Raw genomic sequence first — 13,621 nt, forward strand, 5'->3', positions numbered from 1 at the left:
GAAAACGTGTCAGTGAGAATAGAATGGTAATAAAGTGGAAGGCAGCCATAACCTCTGAGACATTCCTGTGAGCTGAACATTCAGCCTTTTACTAATAACGTTTCTCTCTTTCTGAGTTATGAGAAAGGATCTCGAACCCGAAATGTTAAGCATTTCTCTTTGTGCAGACAATGCCTGATCTGTGTTTCCAGCATTTCCTCTATTTCAGATTTCTGCAGTTTCTTTGATTTTCAATTCTAATCAATTACCAGTTTCCAAGGCAGTTAACTCATTTCTATTTATCCATTGCTAAATTTAGGATGGTATACTTTGTAAATTCACAAGTGCATTACTCTACACAAAGTACTAGAGTGACTCAATGGGTCAAGCAGCATCTGTGAATAACATGGATAGGTGCCGTTTTTGGTCGGGACGCTTCCTCGGACTTTGTATATGAAAAAGGAATGGGTGGGATGAGGGGTTAGAGGGAAAATTAGTCAGCGAATGGAACTGGAGCTGACATACACTCAATGGGCCAAATTAGCTTCCATCTACATCTTAGGAAAATATGAAATATAAACCAACTAGATCCAATGAACAGTTCCTTAGTTGTAACTTCCATGTAATATCCTTCTAATGTTTTATGTACAAATATCTCACTTCACCCAGCAGCAATCTAAATATTATCAGCCCACTATAAAATACATGCAAAATAATTTTGCATACAACATGATTACTTACCATACGATTCATATGACTCCTGACCAGTTCCATGACCATAATCATAATAATCCGATGCGCTGTAAACAGAGAAAGTTACAAGAAAGTTTGACTAAATTACTTAATCAGTTTAAATGCAAACTCAAGAAACATGGTAATTAGAGACAGCATCATTTATTTCAAATCAATCCTCAAGTGACAAACAGATTTAGTAATTAAACACATTGTCACCTCCTCCAACCACCAACTTCTTAGCAGTTTATTGTTGCTTTGTTCAAAATAATTGCAGTTAAACACTCTAATAATAGATTATACTTCTGGAGATTATGGGCAGGCATCAAACATCAATTACAGGTCCATTTTCGGGCACCCTTGGTTTCAGAGACTTGCCGTATTATCTGTTTTGCCAGAGCAGAGGTCACGGCCTTGGGGACCGAGATACAGGCCCGCAAAGTTGGCTGCGGAAGACAACTATGGGAATGGATATGCCGGCTCTGGCCGGGCTGGAGTTTCAGAGCCCCTGCCACAAGAGGCAAATTCAACCCCCTGATTGGCTGCAGACACAATTACACACAAGAAATGCAATTGTACCTTTTGCTCAGCTCCCTGTAGCCTGTCCCCCTTTGCTTAGCCACCTGTAGCCTGTTGAGCCAGGGCTTCAGGTATACCCTCCACGCAGAACTTCACCTCCACACATCCTCTCCCCTAGCACAGCTGAATCCAATAGGCTGCTCTGCTACATCTTACCTTCTTTTTACTGGCTGCTCAAATAGTCAATTTAGTTCACTAAACCAATCTACCAGTTGCAGCCGTTCCAGGGTTCCCATGCCGCTGAGAGGACTCTCCCGACGCCAGAACATCATCACCCGGCGAGGACGGCCTGGAACATCGGGCCTCCGTAGAGGCAACTGTGGAGGCCTCAATAGGCCCGACTATGGGTGGACATTGGGGATGGGACTGGACTTTGTGCCTTCCCCCATAATGGGAACCATTGTGGGGGGATGTTTTTATGTTAAAGCTATTTATTATTGTTATGTTTGTATTCTTTTTTATGTGCTGCGTTGGCAAAAGGAATTTCACTACATCTAGGTGTATGTGACAATAAATCAACCTTTGAACCTTTGAACCATTGAACCATTTTGAAATCTCCCGTTGCTGCGCCGAAATGGCACAGCACAGAAATACACCGACTCAACCTATCCAACAGCTCCTTTTTGAAATCTCCCACTGCCGCTCCGAAACTGAAATGTACACTATTTTGTTTTTTACTCACCTGTGCTTCTTGGAAATAGTTACCACTAACCCACCAACAATATACAAGCGACCCTCCTACTGATCAGATCAGATCCAAGCACTAATTGCTGAACATCCCAACCCATGCACACACCTCCCCAACACACAACTCCAAGCAATGCTTCACCACCTCGATTACTGGCAACTGCACTCTCAAGGCCTTGATCTCACACGGTCCCTCATCCCAGATCCTAAGTACGCCACCAAATGCAGATCCTTTTCCCAACTACCTCAACCTCCTGACCTTTCCTTTGAGCACCAAGTATGTAATTAGCCTCAATGATTGAGGCCTAAGGAGCTTGCACAGATTAAATAAAAATCAAGAGCTCAGCACTGAATAACAATGATATTTATATATGATGTTGTGAAGTTAGGGATATTCAATGACCAAAAGGAGATTGCAGGCAGAACCCTTTATTCGATCTGCTACCTAAGTTCCCAGGTACCCTATAAGCAGACTGTATTCGTAAAATTTGATCACTCCTCCTGCAGTTGCATGAGTTGCTAACAAGTTTAGATTGTCCACAGCAGCTTTCAAAACCACCACCTCACTGCTACAATCTTGAGATAATAAGTGACGGCAATTTGACAGTCGCCGGCAGTTTGCTGAAAAATCGCCAAAGTGGGACAGGCCCATTACAATGCCCCATTGAAATGGATATATAAAAATGGATAGCATACTCACTGTTTACCAACTGTTAAGATGATTGACTATAGGTTAGTTTCCCTTTATCTTTCTTGTCCCTTGCACTCATTAAGACTAAATTGCATTCCAAGAATCTTCGCTATAAACAAATAATGCTCTATTCTACTCACTGCCAGTTATAGAGAGCAATACATATTTATTCTTACAAACTCCATTCTTGCATCATGGTCAAAAGAATGACTAAAAAAACATTATATTTGCCAAAATGTGCTTTATATGCCAGGAAGTAATGGTGCAGTAATCTGATAATCTATTATCTGACCATTTGGAAATCCTGATGGTCTGGCCTTCTGGCTCACCAGGTAATGTCTGCCATGCCATTATCTTTCTTGTCCATTGCATTAATTAAGACTGACTTGCATTCTAAGAATCTTCACCATGAACAAATAACTCTATTCTGCCAGTTGGAGAGGACAATTAATATTTATGCTTACAAACTCCATTCTTCTTGTATCATGCTCAAAAGACTTACTAAAAAAACCCCATCATATCTACCAAAAAGTACTTTATATTCTTTTTATCGAGTCCACACACAAGATTAGAAGTTGTTCAGCCAGAGCTGAACACACTTCTCGGCATCTGCATACAATGGTGTCTGTCTTGCGCTTCTTGCACTTCTTGTGCGTGGTGGTGGAAAGATTGGTGAAAACAGGGCCGCGACGTGAACGCTCTTTCCTTGACCCCAGTACTTTATATGCCAGAAAGTAATGGTGCATTAATCTGATAATCTATTATTTCACCGTTTGGAAATCCTGATGGTCTGGTCATCTGGCTCACCAGGTAATGGTCTGCCATCCTCCCTTTCAACTTGTTGCATGTCTCAATCCCGTGTTCTCAATTCCCACACTCTCCCTTTAAATATGCTGGCTGTGCTGGTAAATTTACTATAATATTGCTTCGATCCTCACATAGATTATTACTTTGGACCCTAAAGGACACACTCTTTTTCGGGCTACCCTCTTGCTCCTAACATTTACAAGACCCAGTGGGACCCGTTGGGTCCCGTCCCCCAACGCGGGGGGGTGGAGCGGCATCACATGGGAGGGTTGATCCCTGAACGCGGCATCGGCGCTCACCCCGTAGACAGGCGCCCCCTGGAGCCAATCACCCCCATCACCCCCCGGGCCGAGCCCAGCGAGCGGGGCCGAGAAAGTGAATAAAAGCAAGGCGGGCCGAACTGACCATGCGGGGCCTGAATAAAAGCAAAGCGGGCTGAGCCGACCGAGCGGGGGGGGGGGGGGGGGGGGGGGGGCACAAACCCAGCGAGCGGGGTCGAGCCGAGCGAGCGGGTCTGAGAAAGTGAATAAAAGCAAGGTTAATCTTTTTTAAACCGCGAGGTGTTTTAAAATAAATGTTATCTTCAAAGATGGCGAAAATGAAGCTAGAATCAAGCGTTGCAGAAGTCGATGTTGAGTCGATCTCAAGCAGTGGAGAAGTGACCGTAGGGGAGCTGATGAAGCTGTTTTTGAAATGAAGCCCTCCCCCTGACGTCACTGCAAGGTGGTGGAATATTCTGTTTCACTCTACCGTGGGGGGGGGGCATTGTGATATCACTGGAAGCCGGTGTTTTAAAAGGTACTATTGGCTTTTGAAAAAACTTTATTGAAAATGTGTACAGAAAATGACCAAATTTAATGAGGAGTGGATGTGCAAATTTATTTTTCCATTTCGCTAGCGATTTCACTTTTACATTCGCATATCCACTCCTCATTACATTTAGACATTACATTTTTCTGTACACATTTTTAATAAAATCCTCCCCCCCCCCCCCCCCCCCCCACTCACTCATTTTTTCACCTCCTGCTGGCCAGCCACCATAACGTCTGTTGTCGCCCGGCTCTCGTCCAAAAACGCCAACATTTTTCACAATTCGCTAGCGATTTTCGCTGCTGTCGCCTGGCTCTCCTCCACTTCCACCTCCACCCCCCCCCCCCCACCCCCGGCTCTCTCACGCTGGCGTAAGGCACAGATCGGCTGGTCCCCCGCTGCTTTTTGCCGTCCCCGCGGGCTTGCACTCTCCGAAAATCCCACGCGTCAACGGCCTGTCGGCCCGCAGGCGCATTGAGGGCGTACGCAGCGTCTCAACGTCGTACGCAGCGTCTCGACGTCATACGCAGTATCTCGACGGCATACGCCTATCGCGTGGTGTTGCACGATGACGTCAGACCACCTCCCCCTTGCAACCGCGCGTTGCAGGAACAGATTACATTTGCATATCCACTCCTCATTAAATTTGGTCAATAAAATCCTTCACAAAACGTAATGTTTTCTGTAAATCAGCAGCTGTTGACGTCACAATGCTCACATGCCGACCAATCCAGGCCCACCTGCCTCCAGTATGCCTCCAAGTACGCTCGCGCCACGCCTCCCGTAGCCGGACTCCCGCCCGCCCGCTCACTCCAACCCCCCACCACTTCACCTCTCTCCCCCATCCTCCCCTTCCTCTCTCCCCCCTTCACCCCACTTCGCCCCCACTCGCCCTCTCCCCCAGACAGAGCAGAACGCCGGCAGTTGCCAGAACCGCAGCCGCCGTTTTCCCGACCTGCTTCAGGGTAGAAGAGATAAGGCGACGGGCGGGCGGGGTAAAGACGCAATGGTCCTTCCTATATTGAACCCTGCTGCTGCTCACAGTCTCTGATGGGGCTGCTTTCACAGACTTAACCGTGAGTGGCCCCCGCGTTTAACCAGGGCTCTGGGAACTCGGCATCTGATGGGGACGAGGAGGCTTCCAGAGGGAAGGCAGGGACAACTTAGAATCCAGCAGCAGAGTAACTTCGTAAATTGATTCATTCCAGTGAGTTCAGTTCGGTAACAACCCCCTCTCCTCCCCCTTCTTCTCCCCCCCTCACCCCTTCGCTCCTCCCATCCATACCCCCCTATCACTCCCTCCCCCCTCTCACCCCTTCCCCCCACCTCTCCCCCTCCCTTGCCCCTACCTCTCCCCCTCCCTTCCCCCCAACTCTCACCCTCCCTCTCCTCCCCTCCCTCCCTCTGTCTCTTGCCCCTCTCTCTGTCTCTGCCCCTTGCCTTTCTGCACTCACTCTCTACCCCCCCCCACCCCAACCTCTCTAGAAGCGCCTGCGAGTTGGGAGCTATGCGTCAGTAGATAGGTCCGTTATGGGGTAAAAATAGCAAATTAATAATATTAATATAATATCAAGGGGGTAGTTAGCGTGTGTGCGGGGGGGGTAGTTAGTGTGTGTGACGCCGCATGCTGCCCCCCCTCCCCGCAACCGCACGTTGGGGGAACAGACCCAACGGGTCTGCACTTGGTCTAGTACCTATTAAAAGTCTGATCTTGTATGTGTAGTTATTTATTTGTGTGCGTGTGTGTTTGTGTATAATCACATCTTCTCGAAAAAACGACACGCTAAAGGGACCATTTTTACATATTCCGGTAGAGATTTTCCCCCTGCTGTCCGAAATCGCCTTATCTAAAAAATTCATCCTTTATTTCTCGAGTTATTAATGAAAATATTCAAAAATCTGAAAAAAAGTTTTTAAAAAAATCTTCACCCCCCTGACCACTCCCCCCCATACTCAGGCCCTGCCTGGAGCCTGCAGCCAGGAGCGAGGGATCATTGCGTTTGGAAACCAGCCCTCCCCGTGATGACGCACCCCCACCCCTCAAATTCTACCCCCATCCCTCTCTACCCGGCTCCCCCTCCCGCTCCCTCTCTGCCCCCCCACGCCTCCCATGGAGGCTACAGGTAGGTTACGGGTGTGTTGGGGGAGCAAACCCTCTGTAATTGGTCTAGTAACTATGAAAACTCTGATCTTGAATGTGTGTGTGTGTTTATGTGTTACTACATCTTCACGAAAAATCTACGCGGTAACGATAAAATATTTATTTACATATTCCGGTTGACATTTTCCCCGTCGAGTCCAAAATCACCTTATCTGAAAATTCCATGCTTTATTTCTCGACATTACAGAAAATGTTTAAAAATATCAAAAGACTTTGAATTTAAATGATAAGCTTTCGCTGATGGCATCACAATGGGTCTGCTCGGGGCCGTCTTCAATGTGCTGCAAATGACGTCACCCCCCCTGACCCCATCCTCCCTCCTCCCCTCCACCACCCCCGTTATTCAAAAGACGTCGCTGGAGATGGTCAGGCCCTGGTCTAAAGGGGCCGAACTCGCAGTCCTTTTGCCGACGTCCTCCTGCCGGCCCCCTCGCTCGGAGTCCTCGGTTCGGCGCCTGGTGGGGAGGCTGCTGCTCGGGTCGACGCCCGCCCGCGGCCTCCCTCGAGTACACGTCCGCCCGCTGCCCTCTCCCTCTGTCTCTGCCCTCTCTCTCTGTCTCTGCCCTCTCTGTCTCTGCCCTGTTTCCCTGTCTCTGCCCTCTCTATGATTCTGCCCACACTTTCTGTCTCCGCGCCCTCTCTCTGTATTTGCCCCCTCTCTCTCTCTCTGCCCACTCTTTCTGCCTCCATCCCCACTCTGTCTCTGCCCCCTCTTTCTCTGTCTCTGCCCTCTCTGCTCTCTCTCAGCCCTCTCTCTCCACCCCCCTCCCTCTCCCTCACTAGCCGCGCCTGCTCAGTTGGAGGCTATGCATGAGTGGATAGGGCGGGTATGGGGTAAAAGGAGAGAATGAATAATATTAATATAATATCAATGGTGGTTAGTGTGTGTGTGGGGGGTGGTTAGTGTGTGTGTGATGCCGCAGGCTGCACCCCAACAGGTCCCACTTGGTCTAGTAGTCGCTATTCCTCAGTAGACTCCCTCAATCTGGTTGTCTATTCCTGCAAAGTGCTTCCTTTTTTGCTGGTCAAACCTTCAATTTCCTTTGTCATCTAAGGTTTCCTAATTTTGCCATGTTTGCTTTCACCCTTACCACAATATGCAGATCATGAACTCTTACTTTGAAAAAATTCCCTCTTGTCATTTTACCCCAAGCATCTGTTCCCATTCTAATTTTGCCAGATTCTATCCCACACTAATGAAGTCAGCCTTTTTCCAATTCGTGACCATAACCTGAGGACCAATATTATCCCTTTCCATAACTACCTTGAAACTTACAGTTTTATGGCCTCCCCGCTGACACTTCAATTGTCTGCACAGTTTTGTTTTCTAAGTTCAAGTACTGTCTAGTCTCTAATAAGACCTCCTACACATTATCTTAAAAACCTCCTTTGTTGCATTTAACAAATTTCCCCCATCTAAACCCCTGGCACGATGGCAATCCAAGAAGGGTCTCGGCCCGAAACGTCACCCATTCCTTCTCTCCAGCGATGCTGTCTGTTCCGCTGAGTTACTCCAGGTTTTTGTCTATCAATATTGGGAACGTTGTAGTTAAAACGCTCCACTACTATAATCCTATTGCTTTTGCAACTTTCTGTCATTATATACCTGTTCCTCTAAATTTTATTGATTATTGGCAGGCTTAAATGATTAGCCCTCTCTTATTCTTGACCTCATGGGATGATCCCTCCAGGCTTTCCTCTCCAAGTACTGCCCTTATGTTCACCTAATTAATTGAGAAACTCCTCTTCCCCTTCCACCCCGTCTGAAAAGTCCAAATCTTTTATACATCTTAACATTCACCAGATGGGTGGCGTCACCGCAGTGGCATCCTTTCACCCTTTTTGTTATTTTGCGGGTCTAAATGTATATTTTAAATGTGTCTTCGTATGTCTTATGTGCGGGGTGGTGGGGGGCAATAGGGGGAAACCGTTTCTCAGTCACTTACCTGGATGCATCTATTCTGTGTCACATCTTCGCCCCCCCCCTCCCCCCCCTCCCCGCCTACCAACTGCCTTTCCTACTGGAGACCGGCCCAGAGCTTCAGCAGCGGTGCAGTGCTGAATTATCATCGCGGAGCTTCTAGCCGCGGGCGACGCTGACTTTAACATCGCGGAGCGAGGTGATCCCTTGCCGGGGGTCGCCAGTGTTGGCGCTCCATCCAGCTCGGCGGCCGTGGTCACCGTTAAGAAGCGGCCGATTCGGAATCTCCAAGCCGCGAGTGTGTTCCGATCCGTTCCGACGTCGGAGTTCCGATCATCCAGGCAAGAGGGACTGTACATTGGGCCGGGTTCAAATGTCTCGACCATGGGTAAACAAAGAGGAAGATGACTGAACTTTATTGCCTTCCATCACAGTGGGAAACATTGATTCCGCTGTGGTGGATGTTTATGTTAAACTCTATCATGTATTGTGTTCTTTTTATTTGTATGGCTGTATGGTGACTCAAATTTCACTGTACCAATTGGTGCATGTGACAATAAATGTGAACGAACTTGAACATTAAGCTGCCGGTCTTGCACTTCCCTCAACCACATTTTCGTAAGTGCTATAACATTACAATTCCAAATTGCGATCTGTGTATCAACTGGCATACCTGCGAGGTACCTTGCATTAAACTAAATGCAGTTGAACCTGCTTGAGCATTGAACTTGCTCGATTTATCCTCCACAATTTTCTGTGCACTTGCTCCACAGCTTCTGCAGTGCTATACATGCTGCGTTAACATTAAAAAAAACAATTAAAAATGTGTTAAATCGAATGGGAATATCATTCAATCGTATAGAAATCTGTTGGTCCAGCAAAGTTCCGTGTGTCCTGGAATTTCAGAGTTTTACTGACACAGCAACCTTAATTCCCAAAACAAATTATCTCAGATTATATCGAAACAAGGAGATGCAGGTGCTGGTTTATAAAAGAAAGAGACAAAGTGCACAACAAGTGAGGCAGCATCTCTGGGAAACATGGATAGGTAATGCTTTTTATGCCAGGACCCTTTGGGAAGAGTTGATGGGTTACTCTTATACTTATGTCTTTCTTTGATCTCAGATTATATTAGAGTAAAAAAGCCAACACTGCATTTCACAGTTTCACTGCAGGTTTGTTATGTCTTCTGGAATTCCTCTCTGGAAGGATCATGTAAGTCAAACTTTGATTAATTGAAATCACTGCAGGATCCTGGGTTCTTGTGTTTGTTCGGTTTTTACTTGGGATAAGTAGGTACTTGATTCTCGAAGGATTTCGAAAATTACATCGAAAAATGAGTGTATCCAATGGTTGTCTACAATATTAGATGGGCAACCCATTTAATTTGTCTATTCTTCTTTCATGTCTGCATTAACAGTTAAATATCAATCTGTGGAAGGAAACATAGCCATCTTTCACTGAACTGCTGGATGCAACTGCAAGGTTGCTCTGGTCGAGCTTTTTAAATCATGGGTAGGGATTATGCCTTGCCCTGCAGACGTTTCAAGTGGTTTTCCAATGGCTCAATTGAAGGGACTATCAAGCCTGCAAAACAAAATCTATTTATTTTTGCAATAAGTGGGGATCTGCAGGTTCTCACAATTGGCTGTAAAATCCTGGCCAATGCCAGATTATGAACTACAAGGGTCAGGTGCCCAACTCGGTAAAATCGGAAACCACATGGAACATTCTGTATCAGTATCATTCAGAACAGCTAGATTATATTGCAAGATTGTTGGAAATCAACTGAACCTGTCAACTTTATTTTAAGGAAGGTAAAACAGGATATAGATGCCAATTTGCTCCTGGAATGCATGTAATCCATTTATAATTTATAATAATGTCGCTATTATTTTAAATCGCATTTAAAAAAAAATATTGTAAAGATTTCCACAGTTATCAGAAGGCATATCGTAGAGTGGCATGGTGGTGAAGTAGCTATGCACTATTTCAGCAACTCGGATATGATTCTGATCTTTGGTGCTATCTGGGCAGATTATGCATTTTCCTCTATGATTATGACAATGATGTGCTACTGCATTGGCTGGCTATAGGAATTGATCTGGTGTAAAGTTGAAGTAAAAATAATCAGGGTGCATGTGCATGTGCAAGGCAGAGCATGTAACAAAGGCACAGGAATATTAGGAGGGAGTATTGAGGCTGATGGGATTACTGCTATGGGAGCTGGCACAGGCTCAATTAGTCAAATGTAGCCCATGGCATATTCCGTCACTATCTAGATGATTGAGACTAAAGTTGCATAGTATTTGACCAAATTAGATTGTTCATTTCTACATGGATACGTGCAATATTTTATGTTGTTCAGAAGAGGAAGGTCTAAAATTTGTACTGACGCAATTGGGTTAGAGGCATATCTTTGAAGCAGTGCAGACAAAATTTTGTCAGGCAGAGAATAGTTGCTGCAGTTTGTGCTCAACTATTTCTAGATTTCACATGGAGAGAAATGAACCAACTGAAGCTTGGCTTCTGTGATAGTGGGATCCTCAGGGGTAAGTTTCATCATCCCTCAACAACAATTATAAAACATATGCTCTCCCATCAACCTTCCCCAACTACTCCATTACTATCAAACTACGCATTAACCTCTGAAAGGCATCTATAACAACCCCATCATTCCTTGCCAATCATCGGAACATGCCCAACATGCTCTCCCCCCCCCCCCCATACCATCCTATACGTCATTGATATGAATCTTCTATCACTCCTCCTTATCCCATGTTCAAACACACTACCCCAACACACCAACCTCCATTCATAAATGGCCTTCTCAATGTGATTTCCTGTCTAAATTGCTGCAGATTGTCAATCATGTCACAAGCAAGTAGGAAACCTATTGGAAGAGCCTGACAGTTAAATTATTCCAGGTTTGTCAGGGCACACAGCAGAAACCCTGCATAAAACTTGCAAATAGTTATATTTGGGCTTGATATGAACGCAGCAGTGCGGATAATTTTAGAAGTTTCACTGGTAACAGCCATCATTCTGTACTGCATCTAATAATTTTGTGGAAGTGTATCATCAAACCTGGAGGCTTGGTGCAGCTGAGCCCACGCCAGCTTCTGTCAATCTTGTCAGTGATGTTTTCCAGTGTTTCATTTGTCAGATTCCATTAAAAAAAGAAACAAAGGGAAAAACTTCCTTCTCACCAACAACTGCCAAGTGATATATAATTGGACTTTTTAATAAATACCAGTGGGAGACAAAAATAAAGTTTTTCTGAATTTTTATTGACACTGGATAGTAATTGAATCCTTTTCAAACCTCAACACCCCCATATATTTAACTAATCAGACATTGTTGGAAAGCAATTTGAAGTTTAATTTTGGAACCAACGTTTCAATTGCATAATTAAAAGTGTGCAAATTAATATTATATTGATTTGCGGTTTAGAATTTAAAAAAACTCTGGCATCAACACGCTTTCCTATAAATTATAGCAAATTGAAATGTAGAAGGAGGGCTTTCAGCGCACTGAGTCCATGCAGGCTGAAAAAGAGCTAAAGTAAACCATCAAGCAAGAGGCGTCACACTGGCAAATGAGAAACGACTAGTCAAGGGAAGAAAGATGTTCTTAGTGTTATCTCAGCTACTTGAAGTAATCAAATGCAAATTGGGTGGCCACTTTACAGAGATAAAGCCGATTTTGAGCTTCCAGCAGAATGTAACTTCTTCATCCCACTCTGACATTGGCCCTTAGTATTCCAACAAAGCTGAATGCAAGCTTGAGCAACAACATCTCATCTTCCGACTATGTATGTTACCGGCAACAATAATTTAATTTAACCAGCTCATCTGAGAACTAGCCAGTTTTTATGAATGAATGAAGGAGGCGACAGAAAGTGGTGGTCATTGCTCGGTCCATCATGTGATTGACCTCCCCACCAAGGGATCTACAGGAAGCCCTGCCTCAAGGTGGCAACTAATATCAAAAATCCACACCAACCTGGCCATGCTCACATTTTGCTGATACCATTGGGAAGGTGCAACATGAGCCTGAGAACCATTACCTCCAGGTTCAAGCACAGCTTCTTCCCATCAACCATGTGGTTCTTGAACCACTCTGCACAACCCTAACCACAACCCCAACTCCTGAACAAATATGTACTTTCTATAAGGGTACACCACATACTTCACCTTGTACTATTATGGTCTGGTTAGCTGATAATTTATGATATAAATGTGTTGTTGCATTAGTGTGCTTATAAAACTGTGACTAATAAGTATTTTGTTGTCCCAGTTCCAATGCAGATGAAAATTAAACACTCAACTCTTGAACCTATAATATGAACTCAATTTTTCTCTCACTACTTTCACTACAGTCCCCCTTGAAATAAAGGCCAACATTCAATTTTATTCGTTTAGTAATTTAAGAAAAATAGAGTTGCTTTTTGTAACTGAAAGTTATTTTCTGGATTTTGTATACGAGTCCTTTTACAATACTGGAGAGATTTTGAGGAACAAGATTATTATTCAGGTTTTTACTCCGATACACTGTTCTTAACTAAAATCTATCCATCATGTGAAAACTTACAAATAACAGGTATAAATTAGATAACTTCAAGACCGAAAGTCAAAAACTTTTTTCACAAACACAAATTATGTATTCTATGGTAATAGTGATTTTTGGGCGAGTTCATTATTTTTCTTATATTCACATTTAATATATCTAAAACATTGTGTTGTCAAAAACACAACGACCGTTTATGATATATTTTCCAACTTTTTAAAATCAATAAAAAATGTTTTTTGGGGCATGAATTGGTCATCAAAACTAAGAAACTGAGCAAATCTTCAATTTGACAACACACTGTCTCTTGTTTACCTTTCGGATGGACCAAGTCGCTAGCTTTATTTCTTCGTGTCAACCTCCGGAAGCTTCACAACGACAGTTACGGAGACATTTATCTTCTTAAAAATCCTAAATCAAACCTTCCAACGAATCATCAGCCATCGATATAGCTCAAATCCATAAGGTAATGTACCGTTTTTTTAATCTATGGATATAATTTGGTTTTCTCTAATAATGTGAAGTTCATTTTCTGGGACACCAAACCTTTGCGGGTCCACCGCAATGTATGTTTGTGTGTATGATCGTGTAACGCGTGTTGCGGTGTCCACTCAGAAGGATGCAGTATTCTACTACATGATCAGGTGAATGAAGTGGAATTGGTGTTTGCAATTTTATTGTTCCA

The 13,621-nt window shown here is 44.4% G+C and overlaps 1 protein-coding gene across 10 annotated transcripts in view; it reads right to left on the minus strand.

The window, feature by feature from the left end:
* Positions 1–13,621, minus strand: part of khdrbs3 (KH RNA binding domain containing, signal transduction associated 3) — a 206,595-nt gene that overhangs the window by 37,053 nt on the left and 155,921 nt on the right. For all 10 annotated transcript variants that reach the window (XR_004411790.1, XR_004411791.1, XM_033019960.1 and 7 more), the window contains one exon: positions 721–779. Coding sequence is in view for 8 of the 10 variants with exons in the window: in XM_033019960.1 (XP_032875851.1) it covers positions 721–779 (59 nt within the window). In the remaining 2 variants the exon portion in view is untranslated. The remainder of the gene's footprint in view (positions 1–720; positions 780–13,621) is intronic.

Source organism: Amblyraja radiata, chromosome 4 (genome assembly GCF_010909765.2).
Source record: "Amblyraja radiata isolate CabotCenter1 chromosome 4, sAmbRad1.1.pri, whole genome shotgun sequence".
Lineage (NCBI taxonomy): Eukaryota > Metazoa > Chordata > Chondrichthyes > Rajiformes > Rajidae > Amblyraja > Amblyraja radiata.